The sequence below is a fragment of the Geotrypetes seraphini genome, chromosome 2, assembly GCF_902459505.1.
Source record: "Geotrypetes seraphini chromosome 2, aGeoSer1.1, whole genome shotgun sequence".
In the NCBI taxonomy this organism is placed as follows: Eukaryota; Metazoa; Chordata; class Amphibia; order Gymnophiona; family Dermophiidae; genus Geotrypetes; species Geotrypetes seraphini.
In genome coordinates, this window is record NC_047085.1 from 126567370 (window position 1) to 126592967 (window position 25598).

The 25598-nt window shown below is 43.6% G+C and overlaps 1 protein-coding gene across 10 annotated transcripts in view; it reads right to left on the minus strand.

Moving 5' to 3' along the window:
- The window catches only part of DTNA (dystrobrevin alpha), a 597879-nt gene that overhangs the window by 167583 nt on the left and 404698 nt on the right, over nucleotides 1–25598 (minus strand). For all 10 annotated transcript variants that reach the window (XM_033933728.1, XM_033933727.1, XM_033933729.1 and 7 more), the window contains 2 exons: nucleotides 11849–11934; nucleotides 6187–6341 (listed from right to left, as the gene is read on the minus strand). In XM_033933728.1, coding sequence (XP_033789619.1) covers nucleotides 6187–6341; nucleotides 11849–11934 — 241 coding nt within the window. The remainder of the gene's footprint in view (nucleotides 1–6186; nucleotides 6342–11848; nucleotides 11935–25598) is intronic.

The following is a 25598-nucleotide window of genomic DNA, read 5'->3' on the forward strand; positions in this document are numbered from 1 at the left end:
GCCAGATTTTCAGGATACCCACAGTGAACAAACATGAGATAGATTTCATGCACTGTTTCCTTGTATGCAGATCTCTTATGCATAGTCATTGCGGATATCCTGAAAACCTGATTGACTGGGTGTGTCCTGAAGTCTAGGTTGAGAACTATTGCTATACAGGAAACCAGGTATATACTCGTATGTGCATTGAGCTAATGTAAATGATCACGCCTAAGCATTGTGTTATAGTATTCCATAATTTGCACACTTAAATTTGAGTTTCACCCACGGGCATGCCTACCAGTCAAAGACAAGCTATGCATATATCAGCAGAATAGAATTAAGGCAGAGTATGTGTGTATAGGTACACGAATATGTGCATATTAGTGCTGCCCGATTCAGGAAAAACAATTTCGATTTGATTCGACCTATTGAATAGATTTTTTTGATTAGATTTTCCTGCTCAATTGGGTGGTTTTTATAAACATCCTGGTGGGTTTATTTTATAGCCTCTTCACCCCCTTTGCCCTCTCCTACCCACATTGGCGCTGTGGTGTAAACAAAATAAACAAACAAAAAAGACTTTTCCTCTCTCTGTTAAATCATAGCTCACTTTCACGGTCTAACACCAGCTTTGGCACGATACACATTTCAAATCTGACATATTGTAATCACAAAGCAGAAAATAATATTATTTTTTCTACCTTTTGTCGTCTCTGGTTTCTGCTTTCATCTTCTTTTCACTCTCTTCCTTCCAGCGTCTGACCTCTCTGTCTCTTCAATCCAGCATCTGCCCCTTTCATCCACTGTCTGCCCTTTCCCCTTCCATTTGGTATCTGCCTTCTTTCTATGCCCCTCTCCCCTTTCCATCCAGCCTGCGCCCCCTCTCTCCTTTTTAAATGATTCATTTCAGCTTCACTGCTCTCTTCATTTTTATCTAGCATCTTTGTCCCCCTCTCCTTATTTCTCTGCTGATCCCCTTTCCCAGCATCAATCTCTCTACTTTCTCATTCCTGTCTCTCCCATTATCCTCATCTGATCTCTCTATTCCACCCTGACCCCTTCCCCTCCTCTAATCTCCCTGCCAGCTGTTTCCTTCCTTTTTTCTTCCTCCCCTGTCCAGCAGTACCCCTTCTCCCTTCCTTCCTCCCTCTATCCAACAGTAACTTTCTTCCCTTCTCTCCTCCCAACAGCATCTCTCCTTCTCCCTTCCTTCAGGTTCAGTATTAGCTCTCCCTTTATCCAGCAGCTTCCCAGCCTCCATCAGTAGCTTCCTCCCCTTCCCTCCCAGCAGCTCTCAGTACTTGCCTGCAGCAGCGATTCACTTAGGCAGTCTTGGGTCCTTCGATGGATCGCGCCACCTCTGAAGAAAAAGGAAGTTGCATCGACTCAGCAAAAACTTCAAGGCTGCCTAAGTGAATCGCTGCAGCCCTATACGGACCGGCAGAAATTTTCTGTGGACTGCTGGTTGAAGAAGTACCATGGTTAGGCCAATGGTCGCTGACAGCACCACGAAGGGCCGAGGGAGTATGTGTGTGTGTGTGGGGAGGGGGGGTGTCGGAGATCATTCCTCCCTGCCCCAGCTATGCGTCTTTATACCATCAGCTGCACAAAGCCCGAACTGCCATTTTCTCGCGGCAGGTATTTTCCTTACCAGGACATTCAGGCCACCCTAAGCGCTCGGTAACCTGCGGTGGCGCTGAGTTATAAAGGGAGGTGGGGGTTCCTTACCTCAGCGGGTATCGGAGAATTAACGGCGAAGCGCACCCTCGGCCGTAAATGCTGCAGCACTTCCGACTGACCCTCCCCCACTGAATCAGCCAGGCCGATTTAAAAAAAATACAAAAAACGAATCGATTCACTCAATTCGAATCAGAAATCGGGCAGCACTAGTGCATATACCTGTATTCTTGTATTGAAAACATTTACATACCTAACTGATGTGTAAATGTTAGTGTCTGTTTTATAGAATTAGCCCTTCTGCCCTTAATGTGTCATTAGAGGAAGAGAAGAAAGGCAGCTCATTCTTCCACTCTTAACTTCAGTGAGAATTTCATATCCATTTCTTTTTTTTGTGTGTGAGCAATTTATTTCTTATTTTATTGAAATTTATCCTTTGGGGTAAATTCAAGAAAGGCCGCCTAAAGTTAGGCACCAATCATTTAGGCACTAAGGCCCGGATTCTGTACAGAACTGGGTTATTGTAGATGCAGCCGCTATACTTATCGCAGTAAGGGATGGGCTCCTTCTTGCCACGATCTACATGAGGTGGTGGGTGGTCTTCGGTCAGGAAGGGATGGGCCCCCTCCTGCTGTGATATACGTGGGGGTGGGTGGGCAGTCTTCGGGCAGGAGGGGTTGGAATCCCTCCCGACGCAATTGTTCGGAGAGGGGGGAGACTGGCGGCCGCAGCTGCATCCGCTATATTTATTGCAGCAGGGAGATCCCTTTCTGCGATAAGTGTAGCAACTGCGTCTACTTACAATGTAGGCCAGCATTTTGCTGGCCTACATTGTACGTGTCTCCTGCTGGCCTTGGGAGATGCATACAGCCACCTAGGTTCGCCTAAGGCTACGCCTAGCCTTAGGCAAGCTTAGGCGGTTATGCGGGCCTCCCTAGGCTCCTGGAGAAGCCTTCAATATAGACAACCTATATGGGGAGCATTTTTTTTTTAAACGTGCATCCCGATTGGCTGGTTACAAGAATATTACACCCATTTAACTAACTCTCTTAGCGCTAACCCCCGTTATTTCTTTAACACACTCAACACACAACTCAAAGAGCCCCAACCTCCAATCCTACCTTCACTTTCCCCCAAAATGATGGCAGGGCTCTTCTACGACAAGATCTCTCCCCCATTGCCCCCCCCCATGAACTTCATCGGGTAAGTGCCCCTTATCTGTACCCTTCCCTCCGCTGCCAACTCCAGGCTCCGACCCTTCTATTTTGCTGTGCCATATTCCTGGAACAGACTGCCTGAGTTAATATATCAAGCTCCATCTCTAGCAGTGTTCAAATCCAAGCTAAAAGTCTGTTTTTTCGTAGCTGCTTTAAACTCCTAATTCCCACTCACCGTAAGATACTTAAGTCCATTCTATCATTTTCTCTGCAAAAAAAACTCCCTACAGCCTATAGCTGCCTACAATCGGGACGCAGTTTATAGAATCCGGGCCTAAGGGCCCAGGCTATCCTATAAAATAAAGGCGTCCTTTATAGAATTTGCCCCTTAATGTGCATGACTCTCCAGCTCCTGGTACAACCTCTACGCAAAATCTCCAGAACAACTTCTGTTGCTAACGCAAGCCTGATATATGCATTCCTCCTTGGCAATTAGTGAACTCACTCACATCTGAGCACATATTATTTTCATATGATTAGTTCATTGCATCTTTTTTTAACACATTAGGGAATTTGGTATTGAACTTCAGCTCATAGTTCTGATGTACAGTTTATTAGATCAGTCTCTTAGATGGGATGTTAATCTAAGGCATCTAACGGGTGAGACACATAAAAAGCTGGCCTTTGAAAATATGCTGGTCCTAAAAAGGTTTTTGAATATGGTGCAATACACACCATAAATATGCTACATTGACACCCAAGTCCAGTATTTCAGTATTCCCACCCCCTCCTGAATCTTACGTGTTTTGTTTCACGCCCACTTAACCACAAACTTCCTCTGCATGGTGGGCTACAATATGAGAGGAGCTCTGGGTTTGCTAGACCCTCTGTTCGGCTGCTGACAAAGGCATAGATAGAGCACAGGACAATCAGAAGGGGAAAAAAGAAGAAATATGTTCAGAAAATAATTGGATCCCTGCTTAACTAAGCACAAAAAGGAATGCACGCATGGTCCATGCACACGTAACTTTACCTGGATTAAGTAGAGAAATTCCTGTGGCAGGGCTGGGGAGGGGTATGCATTTAAATGCATTCATTTAAAATCACAATCATAATAGGCACATAACAGACCCATAGAATGAGTGTCAGGAAAAAGAGAACGTGTAAATTCTCAAGGTTAATTTTTAAAATTAAAGTATGCAGTATATTGTGTTTTGAAAATTCTCCAGCTCGCTGGGAGAAAAGGACATGCATACTATTTATACATGAGTCCAGTTCTAAAATAATCATCTTACTGTTCAGTGCTCCTTCTTCAAATCTAAACTCTCTCATTACAGCTATGGTCAGAGTAAGTCCATTCAGAACCACCCATACGCACCCCTGCTTTGCAGCTGCTCCAGATCAAGATCAAGTTTCTAGTTTTATTAGTGCTTGATTTACCACTCCTTAAGGTCCTTTCAGAGCAGTTTACAATCATCAAATTTATAAGAATGAAATACAATATAAGAAAGAGAAAAGATAATCTGGCAGATCCCAAGAGTTTTCCAAATCAGATTCTTCTCACTGGTGGGCTGAGGAGAGGGTTCAAAGTTGGAATGTGCCCCTAAAAAGAAAAATGCTGAGATCTGTTTTGAATTTGGCCAAAGAGAATTCCAGGCATAGGGTCAGAAAGAAAATGTTCCAAAGGGTAGGGCCAGTTACACTAAATATTCTTGTATGTAAAAAGTCATAACAGACCGTTCAAAAGAATGGCACAACAAAGTCATTGACTCAAGAGGATCCGAGGTTCCTAGATGGGAGATATGGTATAAGTAATCATGGAAGGTAGGAAGGGGTTCTTGAATAATGTGTCTTATGTACCAAGGAAAGGATGTTGAGAGAGATTCTGTGTGGATCCGATAACCAATGTTCTTCATGAAGCAGAGGACTGTCATGATCATATTTCCTAGAGTCTGTAATTAAATAATTTGTACAGACTGAAGATAGTGTATGTCCTTGGCTCATGAACATAAGAACATAAGAATTGCCGCGGCTGGGTCAGACCAGTATCCATCGTGCTCAACAGTCCGCTCATGCGGCAGCCCTTACGTCAAAGACCGGTGCCCTAACTGAGACTAGCCTTACCTTCGTACGTTCTGGCTCAGCAGGAACTTGTCTAACTTTGTCTTGAATCCTTGGAGGGTGTTTTCCCCTATAACAGCCTCTGGAAGAGCGTTCCAGTTTTCTACTACTCTCCGGGTGAAGAAGAACTTCCTTACGTTTGTACAGAATCTATCCCCTTTTAACTTTAGAGAGTGCCCTCTCGTTCTCTCTACCTTGGAGAAGGTGAACAACCTTTCTTTAGCTACTAAGTCTATTCACTTCATTATCTTGAATGTTTCGATCAAGTCCCCTCTCAGTCTCCTCTTTTCAAGGGAGAAGAGGCCCAGTTTCTTTAATCCAGGGGTCTCCATAGTCCCTTCTTGAGGGCCGAATCCAGTCGGGTTTTCAGGATTTCCCCAATGAATATGCATGAGATCTATGTGCATGCACTGCTTTCAATGCATATTCATTGGGGAAATCCTGAAAACCCGACTGGATTCGGCCCTCAAGGAAGGACTTTGGGGACCCCTGCTCTAATTTCTCAAAATGTTGCCAAATTCACAAGATGCAACAAACGATTTCAAAATTCTGCTTAAAAATTTTTTTTGTTTGTTTTGTACAATGTGTTCAGTACACCTCCACCCAGGTCATAAGTGAAAACTTTGGACCAGATATTGGACCAGAGATCCTCAGCCACACAGAGAATTATAACAACATAGCTCTGGTGCACTTTTGCTCTCCCTGAAGATGTAAAAGAAACTCTGCTGGAGTAGGAGAACAATGGAGTCAATAGTCTGATGGAACTGGGAGTTTATAAACGGTTTAAAATTTTTCACATTTACTTGGGGGGATAAACACACATTAAAGACCTGATTTGGAAGCAGCATCGCACTTTGACAGGATGGACAAGCGTTTCAGATAAGTGGTTTTCACTTTTTGAAATATAGAAACTGTATTTGTGTTATCAGCATCAGGTGGGAACACAATTGTGTGATGGTGGATCTCTTTGTTCCAATATCTGGTCCAAAGTTTTCACTTTACCTGTTGTAATGCTGTTGATCTCAGGAAGATTATGAACAAACCTTCCATCGGGTACTAAAGAAAACAGAATAAAACCATACTGCAACGAAGAAGGCTGTTGAAAGCACTCAAAAGGGCCTGTATTACTCCTTTTATTCTGAGGCAACGTGACCCCCTCCCCCCTCCATCCTAATTCTTTGCCATGAAGACCATACTTTAAGAAGGGAAATCCAGAGCAAAGGTGTGAAGGTCACTTTTTATTTTGTACCTGTTGAGAGAAACAAGAGCGAGCTGACTGTTCTGTGTACCCAAAGGAAGGCCCTTCAAAAACGGCAGTGGGCAGCTTGAGCACCTCTCGCAAAAACATGTCATATCTTCCATAAACCATCACTCCGCTGGAGTCCGAAATCATGGAGAAAATATCTGAAGGAAGAGGAACAAAATAGATAGGGCTAAATCATGATTTTTGCTCCACTAAAGAACCTTTTCAGTGATTATATATCTATATACATACACAGAATATTGGGTTTGATATTCAATGTGATTTAACTGGGCAGAAGGCAGTGCTTGGTAAGTGCAGGTGCAGTTTGTGGGCAGAGCCAGGATTTAAGCTGTTAGCAGTGATTCATGCTGCTAACCAGGTAAGTAAGTAGATAAAGTTAGGACAGCCTTTTTGATGTCCTAACCTTAACTGTCAAGCTAACCATGACACCAGACTTAATATCAAGTGGCATGTGGTTAACTTGCTTCTGGCCACTGTAACCAGATATTCAGTGCTGACCCACGCAGGTTGAATATTACCCCCACTGTAATATGTAGCTGCTGAACTCAGACATCAAAAATATATTTGGTTTCATCCCACTTAGAAATGGAAAAAGAAAGGTGACAAAACAGAAAGGAGCCCAAAATCAAGAGACTATGGAGCTCTTTTACATAGTTGCATTGAGCAGCTAGCATAGGTTTACCTGCACGCTAGACCTTAGCTCAGACCTGCATAAACATCTATCAGTACATAGACTAAACCACACGAGACAATTGCACGCAGGACGTCAGCGCGCTGGATTAAAACACAATTTTAAAGCACTCTGAGGGTGTGTGTGTTATAGAGGAAACAGCCATTTTCCCCTCTTTTTTAGGGAAAAATTCCCCTACCCATCCCCAACGGGAGCGCCAATAGTTCTAAGTAAAGTGTGCATGTAGGGGGGTTCCCCATACACACACCCTTGGAGCGCTTTAAAATATGTGCTTTAATCCAGCAGGCTGACGTCCTGCCAAGGCCAAGCACGATTATCTCGCACAGTTTTGACTCGTCACCTTTAGAACAAAAATGAATGAAGCAGTAACTACAGCTCCACTATCAACAGCGAAACCGGAAGTCACATTGGAAGGAGGGACTCAGCGTGAAGACGGTTCTGAAGCAGCCCTGCATACAATGTTGCCTCTTTGTCCAGGAAGCTTCGAAGAGGCTGGTAGGCCTGCCCCGGGAGGCGCAAAGGGGCAAACCCAGGGGAGTCACAGGTTTATTTGTTTTGGGGATTTTTTTGCAGGTAGCCGCGATCAGAAGCGAGGGAGAGAGGGTGCAAGGGAGGGGGCTGTTGGATCCACAATAGAGGAGGGAGAGGAACTGCTGGACTTATGAGGGGGGCTGCAGCTTCACCCGCAAAGGAGGGAGGGGGTTGCTTGGGTTGCTGGACTGGCTGGAGGGAGACAGTTGCTCGATCTGGTCTGGGGATTGGGGGGGGGGAGAAGGGAAATTGATGCTGGGCCCATGTGGTGGGTGGTGTGGAGTTGGAGGGAAGGGAGAGGGGTCAGACCAACACCTGGGCACTGAAGGGAGGGGATGGAGATGTTGTACCCATGGGAAGGGGGCTAGAGGGAAGGGAGAGAGGTGCAGGGCCTGCAGAGGACGAAAGACAAAGAAATGGAAAGAGAAAAGCTGAATCAAGGGGATGAAGAAAGAGAGTGAAATATTGAACATAGAAGAGGGAAGGAGGAAAGAGAGAGTGTGAGAGACACATTGGTGTAAGGGAGTAAGAGAGGGAAGAAGCTAGATATACAAAAAGAGGGGAGATGGTAGGCATGGATGGGAGTATAGGAACAGACAAAAAGGGGAATGCTGCATCTGCATGGTAGTGGTATATGCACATAGAGGGTATACATGGGAGGGTATATGGATACAGAGAGAAGATGGCTAGACATGGGGGAGAATAAGAACACAGAAGGAAGATGCTGGATGGGGGGGGGCATAGGGATACATAAGAGTGATACTGTATATAGGAGGAGGGGATCATAGAATGGTGAGATGAAGGCAGGGAGATGGGCATAGGGGAAATACTAGAAAGGGAAGTATAAGAGACAGAGAAGGGAGATGCTTGCTGAACATGGGGGAAAAAAATATACAAATATGGAAGATGAATGGTGAGCATGGAGAAAGAAGACATGTCAAATGGTCAGGAGACCCTGGCAATTGAGTTAAGAATAAACAGAGGGAAACAGAAACCAGAGCCTGAGACCAATGAGATGTGAAGAATAAAATGACTGGACAGCAAAGAGGTAGAAAATTATTTTTTTTCTATTTTGTGATTAGAATATATCAGATTTGAAATATGTATCCTGCTAGAACTGGTGTTAGACATAACTGTGGTCTGCAAAGTCCAGGCTGTGCTTCTTTAGCTTCCAGCTGGCTTAGGACTCTCTCTGACCAGGGGGTCGTTGCCCTAGTTACGCTCCCCTAACATTATTCCTGTAATGTGTAACTGAAGTATTTTGGGGGCCAAACTACCTGAGGAGTCCATAATAATCGATTTAACACAAAATCAAGGTGTTTTGAGGCAGAGGCTTTTAAAATTAAACCTGGAAATCCAAGATGGCTGCAGCGGTGGCGTTTTGCACTTAAAAAACAGCCCATGGAAGCAAAACTAAAAGACCAAAAATTCTCAAAAATGGATTTTAGAGATAGAGGACCCTTGGGACAGCACCAGAAACCTTCAAATTGAGCAAATTCAGACTCATCCCAGTGCCTGCATCAGCTCTCTCTCCAGCTGGAACATGGAGAAGGATTTCTACTTCAGATAAGAGAGCCTGAAACCCTCACCCCACACACTCTGACATGATCCTTCGGGGGGGGGGAGGGGGAGGAAATGCAGCTGACCACTGCCAAGCCTTCTGGCCAGTTACCGAGTCAAATCAGCCTGTACTCCAGCGCCTGAAATCTTCTGGGGTGAGCACTGTTTACAAGGGATTTAATCCTGATCTCCAAAGTATTAGGGTAGGCTGGCCAGGCAAGTCCTTTTTTAAAAGAATGGCCCTCCCAGCTACAGACTAAAAAGTCTGTTTCATCTCCTAGGCAGAACTGCCCTAGGATTACTGGGAACCTCAAGCACAGAAAAGCCTCTAGGAAAAAAGAAACCCCAAAATAAGAATGAATCTACAGCAGAGCAGATTAAAAGGACTCCTTCTCAACTCGCTTGCAGAAGGTAAAACTAAGGAGACAGAGCATTGCCCATGGAGACAAGGGCTGGGAAAAATGATTGATGCCTTCTGCAAGGAACTTGTGAGTTTGGGTACATAACTCAACTATAAGTAATTGGATGCTGTTTGCACAGGAAATCTCTGTTATCCAATTATGAGTTTTTACAGGATAGTTCTGGGAGGGATGATCAAAATCTTGGTGGGAAGGGGGGCGGCTAGGAACTTAATCATGACTGTGCACTAATAGTTAATTGAGGGATGTACAAAGAAATGTTTCTCACTTACAAACCCCTCCTCTTTGAATCCCCTCACTCTAACACACACATTTCACATCCCATCTGATCCTCATTCTCTCCCAGATTACACGTCCTCATGTTGGTACCCTCTCTATATTTGTACACATTCCTATCAATCTCACCTTACTTTCACCTACATACACCCACCAATCCCCTCTTTATTCTCAACTCCCATGTGACAGGGTGGAGTACCTGTCACTGGCCAGCAGAGGAAGCCCAAGCAGTGGAACTCAGAGCCTGAGAAGAGTTATAAGATGATTTGCATAAGAGTTGCTAGTGCTGCTGGGAGCTCTCCACTCACCCTGAGTGGATTGTGATGCTGCAAAGAGCTCAGAAGCTCCTTCAGGAGCTAGGCAACACTTGGGAGGAGGAATGCTGCTTTAGCTTAATTCTTGATAAGCCCTGAAGGTTACTGCTGATTAACACTGATAGGTAGCCCAGTGCAGCGGAGTAGTGGCCAGGCTGACTAGTCCTGACAGGGGGGACTAATGCAGCAGAGAACAGAAGTCTAGGGGTCTGTGGGCACCTATACACCAGGGGGGAGGAAAGACACAGAGGCCTGGTCCTATGTGGCTGACCGGTTCTGACAGGGGGGCTGGTGCATCAGAGAAAGCATGGTGGTGGGAGGGTCTGTGGGAACCTATACACCAGCAGGGAAAGTGCTGAAGAAGTAGCCGGGAACTCACTAATGCCTGGAGTCAAAGAAGTTGCTCAGGCTTGATGACCAAAGGTGGAACCGGTAAAGGAGAATCCTCAGTGCGTGCATCAGTGAGAAGATGATTGAGAGGCTGGGAGGGCCCTCAGTGCATGCATGCCAGATAAGACAACTGGGTGATGGAGCAGCTTGGAGTCCTCGGTGCATGTGGCGAGAAGATGACTGAGAGGCTGGGAGAGCCCCCTATGTGTGTGTGCTAGATAAGACAACCGAGCAATGGAGAAACTGGGAAAGTCTGAAGACTCTGGGAGCATTGGCCAAAGGACTGAGGAGCAATCCAGTGGAGGGACCGGCTGGGACAGTGGCAACCAGCAGAGGGACTGGTAATGGCACTGGACACTGCAGAAGACCAGGAGGGCCAATGGAGGGTTAGAAAGGACTCTGGAGACCTGGAGAGATGGCGTCCAGGGAAGACTCGGGTTTGAAGGGAATGAATGTGGAATGTATGTGTAACCCTGTGTTTATGTTTTTACAGCGAACTTTGGTACCTGGGGGTGTGGATATGTGACAGGAATACTGCTTGGCCCAGTCACATGATGACATTCTACTTGTATCCACAATGAACCTCTTTTCCCCCCACCATGTGCTGATTCCTGAACTGATTCAGGCTTCCTCATATTCAGAATGTAACACACTATAGTGTCTGAGACTAATCCCTTTTCTACGGAGCCCAGGACAGTCTGTAGCACTTTTAACTACTAAGGACATCCTAGTGCAAGGGTCCTCAAATCCAGTCCTTGAGGCCAACAACCCATCCTGGTTTTCAGGATTTCCACAACGAATATATATATGAGATCTATTTGCATTCACTGCTTCCACTGCATGAAAATAGATTTCACACATATTCATTGTAGAAATCCTGAAAACCAAGCTGGGTTGTAGATCTCAAGGACTGAATTTGAAGACCCCTGCTTTAGTACCTCACAATCCAGAGCATTATACTTCAATCCTGGGTTGTTGTTATACACAGAGTGTGTAAAGAAGCCTGGATTGGTGCAGATGGTGAGGGCAATTATAGAGGGGCTCAAAAATTATCCCCAGTCCATCATCTCCTCTCTAGCAGAAGTGAAGCAGGCATGGGAGAGTGAAGCCAGTTGACTCAGAATATTAAGATATCGTGGAATACAAATAATATAAATAAATAAATAAACTATAGCTCAGTATGGTCGGGGAGGCAAGGCTAGGGAATGCAGGCCACCACTACTACTTATACCTAGCTCAGTGGTTTACTGTGGTGATTTCACAGAGAAGAAGGAATTCCATTTGAAAGGTTGGATTTGTGGCCTTTCTTGTGGCAGTGCCACATACCAGAGTAATTGATGATAAAAGTACATTTATTCTTGTTTCATACTTCATCAGTATATAATACTCAAAGTGTTATACAGTCATCCAAGAAATAACATGTAATGTCCAAGAGGCAAATTTCAGGGGCAACAAGAATTACTTACACCTTAATTTGTCCATCATTTTTCCTCCACATATTGTGGCCAAAGCCATTTTGACAGCAAACACTGAAATGTTGCCGTGGCCTTCCCTGTTTTAAAAAAGAAGCAAAAATGAAAGTAAAATGTATTGCTTGAAATGATTTCCAATTCTAATTTTTATTTCAACAGCTATGTAAGTGCCCAAGAACCAGGATGTTCTACAAACAGGTACATGGAGAGCAGTGGCTTAGTAAAGGGGAGGGGGGGTAAGGTGGGTGGTCCACCCTGGGTGCCATGTTGGTGGGTGCACTGTCCCCCCCTCCTCCCTTCTGCCCCCCCCCCCCGCCTCTTTCTATTCCACCCCTCCATACGGGCGCCCCCTTCCCTTCCCCCTGAAATTCCCCCATGAAGTTGTTGTTCGCAGCGGTCAACAATGTGCTCTTCGTGACCCTATCAGTTCTCCTGCTGACGTCACTTCCAGGTGCTGACGTCAGAGGGAGAGCCAACGGAGTCGTGAGGAGCATGTTGTCGACTGCCACAAGCAGCAACTTCAACTAGAGGTGACGCCACAGGGAGTGACATCAGAGGGAGAGCCAACGGGGATGTCAGAGGGAGAGCCAACAGGGTCATGAGGAAGACATTGTTGACTGCCGCGACCAACAACTTCAATTAGAGGTACGGGGGAAGGGGAGGGAATAGAGGGAGGGTGCCGCAAGCGGGATTTGAGAAGGAGCGGTGGGGGCGGAGATGAGGGTGCCTCTCACCCTCGTTTCGCCACTGATGGAGAGTGTTTCTATAAGGGGGCAACTAGATTTAAACATTAGGAAAGGACCTTTTTTGAAGTCTATTCTACACAGAAAAGTGGTTGAAAATGCATCTATATTTAAGATGTAATCACATCATCCGTAGAGGTGGTGTAAATGCTTGCACTGGAATTGCTAAAGAATGATTGTAAATTATAGTATTCTATAATCTACTTGTGCATGTGCCCTGACCTACCCCACCCAAATTTTGCCAGCGAAGTACATGCCAGTGAATACTGATGCTGAAATATGGTTATTTACTTGTGTATTTGTCCAATGGCGTAGTGAGGGTAGGAGGCACCCCCCTGCGCCCTCCTTTCTGCCTCCTCTGTTCCTCCCGCTCCCCCACGCCACACTCGCGCCCTCCCTTCCCACACCTGTACCTCTTTAATAATAATAATTATTATTATTATTTATTTATATGCCGCCATACCGGGGAGGTTCTAAGCGGCTCACAGCATGAGAAAAACAATACATACATACATTTTCAATGAAAATCTCAATAAAATACAATAAAAGCCAGTACATACATTTCAATAAAATTGATCAAGATAAAAATGTAAACCATGTAGGTAAGAAACATAAGAATAGAATGCGAACATGGTTGAAATAAGAGAAAAGACGAAACCACTATGATGACAGCCTATTAAATAATTGAGTCTTTAGTAATTTCCTAAAATCTAAATAAGAAGAAGCTTCTAACATCATTTTTCCGAGCCATGTATTCATTTTAGCGGCCTGAAAAGAGAAAGTTTTCTCAAGGAACCTCTTGTAGTGGCAAGATTTTATAAAAGGATAAGTAAATAACTGCACTCTCCGTGTATTTTTATTAAAATGACTCCAAGAAAAATGAGAAAGGAGATAACCTGGTGACAGATCAAATGCTACTTTGTAACAAATACAAGAAAATTTAAACAATATTCTAGACTCCACCGGTAGCCAGTGCAGTTTGTGATAGAAAGGAGTGATATGCTCCCATTTTTTTAAACCAAAGATGAGTCGAACTGCAGTGTTCTGGACTACCCTTAATCTCTTAAGAATTTTCAAATAAGACCCTACATATACAATATTACAGTAGTCCAGTAAACTTAAAATGGAAGATTGCACCAACAACCAAAAAGAGACTTCATCAAAATATTTCTTTAAATCGTCATCAGTGCGAGCAGCTTCTCCGGCTTGCTGCTCATGCTGCAATTGGCTTTCCCTCTGACGTCACTTCCTGGCCCCGCGACTTTGAAGTGATTTCAGAGGGAGCCAGACCGGTGCGAGCAATAGCACTGGCAAAGATTTTAAAGAGGTATGGGGGGGGGGGGGCAGGGAAGGAAAGGTACAAGCATGGCATGGGGGTGAAGAGATGCCAGTGCCCCCACCAAGATGGTACCCAGGGCGGTCCCCCCCCCTTCCCTGTACTACGCCACTTTATGTGTCCACTTATTTATTTATTTTATTACTTGCATCATCCACTAGTTCTGAATGGGTTACAATAAAAACATACATTATAAAAATAACAAAAGACAACAAATATAATAAATCAACAATCATGTAGCATAACTAAAAACAAAATATTACCATGTCAAAAAAAACTGTTATTAAATCTGGTCCTACAATTCATAGATAAGTATATTCAAGAAGAATTGTCTTTAAGTGCTTCCTAATCTGTAACACCCCAGGTAACGTTCTAACATCTACAGGTAAGGTCTGGATAGAAAACATACAATATATAGCAGGGACAGCAAATAAGACCTTAACAGTCCATCCAGCCTGCCCAACAATCACATAAAATTATCAATTCATGATTGAACCAATAATTCAATAGCAACAACATTTTTCCACTTTAAGATGTCTTCCTCTTCTCCAATGCGATAGAACCTGCACTCAATAGAATACAATGTGAATGTGGTCTAAAATATGCACACGTGATCCTGATCCATCCTTGCCATTTTTGGGGCTCAGACTGTAAAAGTCTGCCTGGCACAGACCTTACTTCCCAACTATTGGAGGGTTGCCATCAAAGCTCACCCCAGCCCATCCTGATCTGTCTTGCCATAGAAGTCTGGCGAAAAATAAGTATGAATTTTGGCATTTACATGCATGCTTGCCATCTATAACTAGGCAAATTTTAGAGAATTACCACCAAAGATTCTTGGCCCCAGAGAGTTTACAATCCAGCTAGGCACATAAAACAATGAATGGGAACATGTTAATTTCCAATTAAAGAGACTTGCCGCACATTTTACAAGTTCATTTAGAAACTGGAAATTGTGCATCCAAAATGTCTAATCCTCCAAAGTCGTGCAGATTTTGCAGCTCTTCACTGATGTGTATTAACCGGCAGACAGCTAATTTAGCCACTGATACACACAGCTATATTATATTTGCGGTATATCAAATAAACATGAAATACTAATAATAGTAGCTGTTTACCAACTCAGAAATTAGTATATGGTAATTGGTAGTATGCATTATCACCGCTGTGCAAAACGTCATGTGCTTACTGCTTATTGGTGAAGGGGAGGGAAAAAAGTGGGTCATGGATGTAGACAGCACCTTGTAGTTAGTGCATGGTAAGTTACTGTGCACTGTCACCACTGCAGATATAGAGGTAAGGAGTGGCCTAGTGGCAGAGCTCTCAACACCCTAAGGTTGTAGGATCAATCCCTGCACTGTTCCTTGTGACCCTGGGCAAATCACTTAATCCTCCATTGCCCCAGGTACAAAAATAAGTACCTGTATATATGTAAACCGCTTTGAATGTGTAACCACAAAAAGGTGGTATACAAGTCTGATCCTCTCTATGCTATATACACAAATGCACTTAACAACTACACATACTCAAAACTATGCTGTCTAAGAAGCTGGACAATATCACTCCTTCCTATAGTTGAATTACCGAGTGTCATTAGCAAGCCTCCAGGATGCAGCTACTAAAGAGCTGCATGGGAACAAGGCTGTTGGGTATCCTGCAGAAATCCCCTCCAGACTCATGGGGATCCTGCGGGGATGGAAGGAGTTCCTGCAGGGCCCTCACAGGAGCCTACCTGCTTGTGTTCTTCTGAGTCCTGAGCTCTCCTCTCTAGGGCTTCAACAGGCCACTGGCACTGGTTCCTCCTATACAATGCCAGCTGCTAACTCGGAAGGCTTCCCTCAGCGTGTAAGAGGAACCACTGTCAGCGGCAAACAAACAGAGATGCTGCATGGGATTTGGAAGGGATGGAAAGAGAGATGCTGCATAAGCTGGAGGGAGGTTGGCAAGGGATGGAAAGAGAGATGGTGCCAGAGGGGATGGGAGAGGAAGGGAAAGGGAAAATGGTTGGATATGGGTGCATGGAGCAGGAAGGAAAGAGAGTGCACATGGGGAAAGGAAGAAAAAGGGAGAATTTGTTGAACATGGTGGTAGAGAGGGAGGGATAAATATTAGATGTTATGGTGGAGAGAGATGGGTGGGACAGATGGAAAGGGATGCAAGAGGGAAGAATATTGGACATGGTGATGGAGGGAGAGATGTGGCATGCTGCTGGAGATAGAAGGAGAAATATGGATCATGGGGCAAAGGAGCAGGGGTGAAAGGTGCTGCACACGGTACAGGGGATGAGAGAAGGAGAAATGTTGGACATGGCAGTAGAAGGGTTGGGAGAGATGCAACCTAGATCCCTCTATCTCTCTTTCTTTCTCCACTTCCTTTGCAACAGGGGAGGGAATGAGAGAGAGGGAGGCATGCTGCACATAGGGGTGGAAGAAATGCTGTGCAGGGGTAGGGAGGAAAAAAGAAAGAGATTGATCCAATAGGAAGTGAGGATGCTGAACAATGGTAGGGGAGAAATACTGGACCATGCTGCTGCTGCTTTAGGAGGCCTCTGAGGTATGTCAGGTCTCACTGTGGGAAGATCAGTGAGGTGCTGCTGCATAGGGGGTTGGGAGAGAGGGATGAAAAACGGCTGCACAGGGGGATGGGAGAGGAGGGAAAATGCTGCACATGGGGGGCTAGAGGAGAGAGGAAGAATTGGGGTGGAGGAGAGGAAGATATAGGCAACAAAGAGGTAGAAAGAGGTGAGAGGGAGAAATCCTGCATATGGTAGAGGGGAGGAAGAGACGCATGGAGAAGAGAGAGGGAGAAATGTTGGAGATACGGTGGATGGCAGGGAGAGTTGGTACATGGGGAGAGAAAGATATGTTGCCAATGATAATGGAGGAGAGGAAGAGAGAGATGCTGCATGGAGGGGAATAGAAAAGGTCTGACTCAGGGCACAAGGCAGGGAGAGTGAGAGATGGGAAAGAAACAGAAATATTGGATATGGCAGTGGAAGGGAAGGTACAGAAATGGAAGATGGATGGTGAACATGCAGAAATAAGAAAATGTCAAATAGGCAGCAGACCCTGGTGACCGAGTTAACAGAAGACAAACAGAAACCAGAGCCAGGGACCAACATGATTTGAATAATAAAATAACCAGACAACAAAAGGAGAAAAAAGAATTTTATTTTCTATTTTATGATTACAATATGTCAGATATGAAATGTGTATCCTGCCAGAGCTGGTGTTAGACAGCGAACGCGAGCTAGGACCTGTCTTTTTAATTTTGTTTACACCACAGTGCCATCGTGGGATTGGAGAGGGCAAAGGGGGTGGGGTGGGGTGGGTAACAAGGCTACAAAATAAATCTGTCAGGACATTTTGAAAAAAAAAAAAAAAGCCTGATTGGGCAGGAAAAGTGAATTGAATCAAAAAATCAATTCAATGGGCCAAATCGAATCAAATTGAAATTTTTTTCCCTGAATTGGGCAACACTAGAACATACCCTCTCTAGTATTTTCAGTAAAACTCAATAAAAACTAAATCAAAACCATCAGAAGTAGTTCTTTTATGGGGATGGGTGGAAATGGAGAAGGTTCCTTGCGAGAACAGAGGAGATTCCGGCAGGGACAGGCGAGGATGGAGATTTCTGTTCCCATGCAACTCTCTAATTTGCATCTGGCGTTTCTTGATCTCAGACTGAAAATCACAAAGATCACATATGTCAAAATCCGTGAACCTAAAATATCAGCTCAGCTGCTAAAGTTCTAATGGTTACAAAGTAAGTGCTTGCTCAGTGGGGAACTGAGTTAGCACTGACTCTAATGCCTTCTGCAAAAGTGGAAATTGGCACCTCATTTGGTGGTAACAACTTGGGCACAATGCCCCCTCCTTTATCAGTGGTGACTCCAGCACAACATCCTTCTTACTCTCTCCTTTTACTAAATACCCTTCTTTCTCCTCCATTATACCCCAATTCCAAAAAACTGCAAAGAATCATCAACATCAGTAACTAATTATAGACCAGTAGCATCTATTCCATTCATTGTAAAAATCATGGAAGGACTGGTACACATCCAACTGATGGACTATCTCGACCAGTTCTCTCTTTTGCATGAAACTCAATCTGGTTTTAGTCCTCTGTTTAGCACAGAGACAGTAATTGCGGCTTTCCTGGATAATTTGCACTACTTGTTTAGTACAGGCCTCAATGCCCTGATCATGTAATTTGACATGAGCTCTGCCTTTGACTTGGTGGACCATGGGAAACTGTTCCAATGCTTAGATTGGAATCAGAGGAGAGGTATTAAACTGGTTGTGAGGTTTCCTTATATCTCGCACCTACCAAGTCCGTTTTAATTACGATCTCTCTGATACATGGAGTAATTCATCTGGTGTGCCACAGGGGTCACCATTATCATCTCAGCTCTTCAATGTCTACATGTCCTCATTGGGTGCGCAATTGTCTTTACTATTTAGCTACACTGATGACTTCACGATAATTAACCCATTTACTATCTCTATTTCAGAAGACACCCCCAAAGCAACAGAAGTACTAAATCGGATGGAGCAATGGATGACTGAATTAAAACTGAAGCTAAACTCAGAGAAAACAAAATTTTTCATAGCTTCGCCACACCCACTTGATACTAAAGCATCAATGTGCATCAATAACCTTAGTTATCCCATTCAACACACTATGAAGGTATTGGGAGTAACACTGGACCAGAGTCTGACCATGAAAGACCAGGTAGACTCCTTAATTAGAAAGAACTTTCTCACCTTCTGGAAGCTTCAGTCCATCAGAGCTTACTTCGATGTCTCATCATTTAGAATTCTGGTACAATCCCTCATACTGAGTCAACTCGATTATTGTAACATCGCCTACTTGGCACTCTCCCAGAAGAATATGCGGCGATTGCAACTGGTACAAAATGCAGCGGTTAGGCTACTTTGTAGACTGAAGAAGTTTGATCACGTAACAGCTTCCTATCGACTTCTACACTGGCTACCGATGGAAGCATGTGTGAAATTCAAGTTTGGTTGTTTTTGCTTCTAGGTACTTTATGGCTTAGCCTCTAAATATATAACAGACCTTTTCTCTTTCACAACCAACAGACATAGGAGAAGTTCACATCCTAACTTTGTTTCTCCACCGGTTGGGTTAGAGGTTGTAAATTTAAAAGTCATCACCAACATCTTTTCTCACATCAAGCAGCATTATGGGGTAAAGATCTAGAACAACTGCTCGAGCCCACTACTTATTGGGAATTCAGGAAATGCCTAAAAACACATCTGTTCCTGAAATACTTAGGTAACTGACAGATACAATCTTAGTCCTCAACAAATGATCTTTAGAACTGTTATTCACTAACTCTGAACTATGCTTATTCCACTCAATCTGTAATACCTTTTAATCATTGTAAGCCACATAGAACTTCACAGTTCTGCGGTATATAAACTGTTATTATTATTATTACTCCCTCTTTTCCTGGCCCACATTATGTGGAAGGATATGGGGTGGCACAACACTTTAGCAGTACTCTCTCATTCATGGTGCTCTCCTCAGCTACAAAGGTCATAAACCCAAAAAGCTAGCCTGTAGCAGAGTTGTACTGACAATGAGAATGGAAAGCCAGGGCTTAGCAGCTGAGTCAAGAGGAAAACTAAACCAAGAACCTCTTACTCCCCTTCCAAATTCACCCATCTCTCCTGCAACCTCCTCCAGCTGCTGCCATGCTGTTCCTTTAGGACTATACAACATAAAAAGCCCACTTAGTCTCACACCACTGTCTCCCATAAGATGCAACAAGGGAATGAGTTTTTTATTTTTGTGAAAAAAATGAGATGGTGTTACTCTATTCCCTTTTCAATTTGAAACGCAAAGGTCTCTGTATTTCAAAGCTGCCAAAAAGAAACAATTTTAAAGATATTTTTCAAACTATGGCATCAAATACTGGCACAATCCCTTCCTCCCTCCCCCTATAATTCCAGTAAAATAACATTAATTCTGGTGACTACAGGGCTGGAGGTGAAGAGCAAAATATAGCTATTGCCTACCCTTGATCCAGCCCAGCTGGCACAGAAATCTTTACTAAAATCTTAAACAGTTTTCCATCCTTTGTGTCTGTGGTTTAGCTTCAGACTTCTGTCTCTTGGATTTCTCTTTGCCCTCAAGTTCCTTCTTTTAAGAATTCTCTTCCAGTCTTCCTTTATCATTTTTCCTCCATGTATATTTGTCTCTATAACTTTGTCTTTTTTCTCTATAGTTTCTCTCATTTTACTTTATTCTAGTCTTACTCCTCAGTTTCATGTCTGTTCTCTCCACCATGATCCCTTCTTCCTTTTTTGCCTCAAGCTACTTTTATTCCAGTCCCACACAGTTACTCTCCATCTCTTTCTGTCTGCAGCTTGTGTCCCCCCCCCCCCCCCACCGCTTGCTCTTCTTCCCCTCTTCCAGATCATGTCTCATTTTGCTTAGGGTTACCAGACGTCTGGGTAAACCCGGACATATCCTCTTTTTAGAGGACTATCCAGGCTCCTGGACAGACTTTCTGAAACCCAGCATATGTCTGGGTTTTAGAAAGCCCTGACAAGTTCTGGCCGCATCTGGAGGGCCTTTGAGCATGCACAGATGACATTGCATATATCCACGCATGTTCCAGGCCTTCCAGGCGCAGCTTGTCCGGAAGGGAGGAGGCTTTGTAGGGATGGGGCTGGAGGCAGGCCGAGGTGGGGCTGGGGTGGAACTAGTCAGGACTGGGATGGAATGGGGCGGGGGCAGTGTCCAGGGTTTCCCCCACAGCTCACCATAAATCCATACCCACAGCACCCAGCCTTTTTTTCCTTTACAGTTCCTTTTCATCTCTTCCAGTATTTCAGAGTAACATTGTCTCTACTAACCAGTGACCCCTTTCCATTCCCTACACTCCTTCCTTGCCCTATTTATTACTTCCCCAGTAATTCTCTGTCATTTTATTTTATTTTTTTTACCTTAACTGCTATTTATTTATTCAATTTTCTATGCGGTTCTCCCAGGAGAGCTCAGAATGGTTTAAATAAGTTTATTCAGGTACTATCTGTCCCGGCGGGCTCACAATCTATCTAATATACCTGGAGCAATGGGGAGGGGTTTAAGTGACCTGCACAGGGTCACAAGGAGCAGTGTGGGTTTGAATCCACTACCCCAGGATGCTGAGACTGTAGCTTTAACCACTGCACCACAATCTCTCCTTGCAGTAGGCATTACTTTAGCAACATAGGTCAAATTGTCATGCCAATAAAGTTATCTGAAACTGCCTATTCTTTTTGTCAATGCCAGTCTGCTGCACTTGCTTTCCTCATTGGCAGCTGCTAGGCTATAGCAACTCCCTCCTTCCCTGTTGATTGGACAGGCTGCAGGGGAGGCAGAAGCAGTAACTAAGATACAGAAGCACTTCTTCCCTGTGTTTTCTTGTAGCTGTAGAATGGCGTTCATTGCCTCAGATCTACAGACTTACAGGAAAAAATATTGGGGGTGCTCAGGCATCCACAGAGCTGGCACCTATTGGTATGCTCAGTATTGCCGTGTTATAGTGAATCACTTGATTACTTTTTCTAAAAATGGTAGGACCAGGGGGCGTGCAATGAAGCTATTAAGTAGTAAATTTAAATCAAACCAGAGAAAATATTTCTTCACACAATGTGTAATTAAACTCTGGAATTTGTTGTCAAGAGAATGTGGTAAAATAAAAATATATTTAAAAAAAAAAAAAAAACACAGCTTAGTTGGTTTTAAAAAAGGTGTGGTGAGTTCCTAAATGCCATTATTAAGATGGACTTGGGGAAATGCACAGCTTATTTCTAGGATAAGCAGCATAAAATCTATTTTACTATTTGGGATCTAGCTAGGTACTTGGGACCTGGGTTGGCCTCTGTTGGAAACAGTATACTGGTCTTGATGGATCTTCAGTCTCCCTGTATGGGTGATAAGAATGAAAGGAGTTGGGGGGAATCTGACTTCTGAGGGGACAGATATTGGGGTAGAGTGACGCTGTGGCACTTTGGATGATAGCAAAAACAAAAAACAAACTGCAGACTCCTATGTACCAGATGCAGGCAATGTTTATTATACCAAATATTTTATGCAGTTGAAAATACCACCTTATAACAAACCAAGGGACCTGACACAGTCCGTGTTTCGGAAAACTCTCCTTCCTCAGAGGTCCTAATGAAAATGAATAAGAAAACTAAGTAGATATATATAATACGTAAATCAATAAAACTTGGTGTGCAAAAAAGATAGATATACATCCATGTGAACAAATGTATGAGATCGAATAGACTTAAGAGTTGAAGAAATGAGGATAATGTGCGAACAGAATGGAGAGAAATAGTGTCATTTATAATACATGCATATAACCACCGTAGTGAACATAATAATATCACATAAGTATTACAGATACAAAAAATGATAATTGAACCCCAGAGAATCCTCATTTTTTCAACTCATAAGTCTATTCGATCTCATACATTTGTTCACATGGATCTATATCTATCTTTTTTGCACACCAATTTTTATTGATTTACGTATTATATATATCTACTTAGTTTTCTTATTCATTTTCATTAGGACCTCTGAGGAAGGAGTGTTTTCCGAAACACGGACCGTGTCAGGTCCCTTGGTTTGTTATAAGGTGGTATTTTCAACTGCATAAAATATTTGGTATAATAAACATTGCCTGCATCTGGTACATAGGAGTCTGCAGTTTGTTTTTTGTTTTTGCTTTGGCTGGTGATACTGCAGTTTTCGTTGGATTCCTTTGTGTTGACTTTGGATGATAGCGGCATAGCTACCAGACTGCTGATGAAAACCTAATTCCTCTTCCTACCTGTAGTACTGAAATTTGTACAGGCTGTCACCTATGGCCATACTCCGCTTTATCCCTATCATGAACTACCCTTACCTACATTAAACAGCTAGCACTTCTTTTTTTTTTTTTTTTTTGTAAATCTTTATTGACATTTCAACCTTTATAATGTATACAATTGAAGAATCAGAAAAAACTGTATGAAAATACATTGTAATCATTACAATTATTACATTAAACATTTTTTTATCCCCTTCTTATCCTAATTATAAACAATAAAATTATATATTATACTATCAATATAATAAAAAATAATTAATTTGACTCTTCCAAATAAATATTCCACCCCCCACCCTCCCTGGATGTATAACGGAATCTAACGAAAAAAAAAAAAGAGAATCATAATTTTAATTATAATGTAATAAAATTAGTCAACGGACCCCAAGGATACAGAGAAGGCTAGCTCCTTCATTTATTTTGTTAAGTTTAACATATGAAAAGCTAATCTGGTATTATTTGAAGAATGTCTTTGAGCAACGAATCCTATTTGGTGCATACCAATAATATAAAGGAGAGCCTTGTTCAAAAATAAAGCCAATACCTTAGCTCACTGTTCTTCAACCGCCGGTCCGCAGGAAATTTATGCCGGTCTGCGCAGGGCCGGCAAGATTTAAATGATCATAGGTCCATTTTCAGACCTCCTGTCCCGCTGTCCCCACACACAGCGTCCTGAAGCTGTGCTCGGGGACAATGGGACAGGTGATCATTTCCTGTCCCTCCCTCCTTCCTTTCCCGGGTCCCCTTCTCTTACCGCCCTGCCGCTACAGCTAAAGCCAACAGGAAGTCTTCTTTCCAATGTCAATTCTGACGTCGGAGAGGATGTTCTGGGCCAGCCAATCGCTGCCTGGCTGGCCCAGAAAGTCCTCTCCGACGTCAGAATTGATGTCGGAAAGAAGACTTCCTGTTGGCTGTAGCAGCAGTGGCAGGGCGGTAAGAGCAGGGGAAAGGAAGGAGGGAGGCTTTTTTTTGCGGGGCAGAGAGGGAAGGTGGTAGGCAGGTAAGCAGGCTAGCTTTGGCCAGGGAGGGAGAGTGAGAGGTAGACAGGCAGGCAGGCTGGCTTCGGGGGTAGGGGTGGGACAAAGTGTGGAAGGCAGTGAGAGGTACATGGGAAGGATGAACTGGGGGCACTAAAGACATGGGAAGGAGGCACTGGGGACACTAAAGACAGGAAGGGGCGCTAAGGACATGGTAAGGAGGCACTGGGGCACTAAAGACATGGGAAGGAGGCACTGGGGGCACTAAAGACAGGAAGGGGCACTAAGGACATGGGAATGAGGCACTGGGGGCACTAAGGACTTGGGAAGAAGGCACTGGGGGCACTAAGGACATGGGAAAGAGGCACCGGGGGCACTAAGGACATAGGAAGGAAAGAGGGAGGGAATAGAAAGGGACAATTCTTGGGTCTGAGTGCAGAAATAAAGAAATGAAAGAAAGGATACACAGACAGAAGGAAACGCAACCAGAGACTCATGAAATCACCAGACAGCAAAGGTAGGAAAAATGATTTTATTTTCAATTTAGTGATCAAAATGTGTGAGTTTTGAGAATTTATAGCTGCTGTTTATATTTTGCACTATATTTGTCTATTTTTCTATAGTTACTGAGGTGACCGAGCTCGCGGAGATGGGGCAGAAACGGGGTTTTTTAATTTTAGTCCTAGTAGTTTGCCGGTCCACAAAAAAATTCTTTTATTTCTGCCAGTCCACGGGTGTAAAAAGGTTGAAAAACACTGCCTTAGCTAACAATTTTCCATCCACATTAATCAAAGAGATAGGCCTATAGTTTGAAACCAACATAGGATCTTTGTTTGGCTTTGGCAAAACTATTGTTAAAGATTCTGCCATAGTACCCATAATACAACCTTTATTTAGTTGAGACTGATATAAATTGAATAGATGAGGTAACAAGGTAATTTGAAAGGATTTAAAAAACTCTACCGTATATCCATCACCTCCTGGAGCGGATCCAACTCTAAGGGACTTCAAAGCCTTCTGAATCTCTTTTTGTGAAATAGGTGCTTCGAGATTTCGCTTCATATGATCAGGAATTTTAGGCTCCTCAATCAACTGTAAAAACTCTAAAACAGGGGTGCCCACACTTTTTGGGCTTGCGAGCTACTTTTAAAATGACCAAGTCAAAATGATCTACCAACAATAAAATTTAAAAAAAAAAACACAACGCACACTGTACGCATACAATTGTTAATTATCATTCCTATTCTGGGGTTTTTTCAAAGAGGTCAAAGGAGATGACTCTATGCACTGTCACCTCAGTAACAACCATACAAAAATAGACAAATACCCACCCCCTCCCTTTTTACTAAACCACGATAGCAGTTTTTAGCGCAGGGAGCTGCGCTGAATGCCCAGCGCTGCTCTCGACGCTCATAGGCTCCCTGCGCTAAAAACCTCTATTGCGGTTTAGTAAAAGGGGACCTTAGTGTAAAATATAGACAGCAGATATAAATTCAGACACATTTTGATCACTAAATTTAAAATAAAATCATTTTTTCTACCTTGTCTGGTGATTTCATGAGTCTCTGGTTGCATTTTCTTCTTCTGACTGTGCATCCAATCTTTCTTCCCTTCTTTTAGCCTTTATGCTTCCTCTCCTCCTGACCTCATTCCCCCTCCCCCCAACGTTTTCTTCTTCTCTCCTTGCCCTCTCTTTCTTTCTCTCTTCATGCCCCCATTCTTTTTTTCTGTTTCTCTTCTTTCCTTCTGTCTCCCTGCCTGCCCTCTTTCTCCCTCCCTGCCCACCCACAAGCCACTG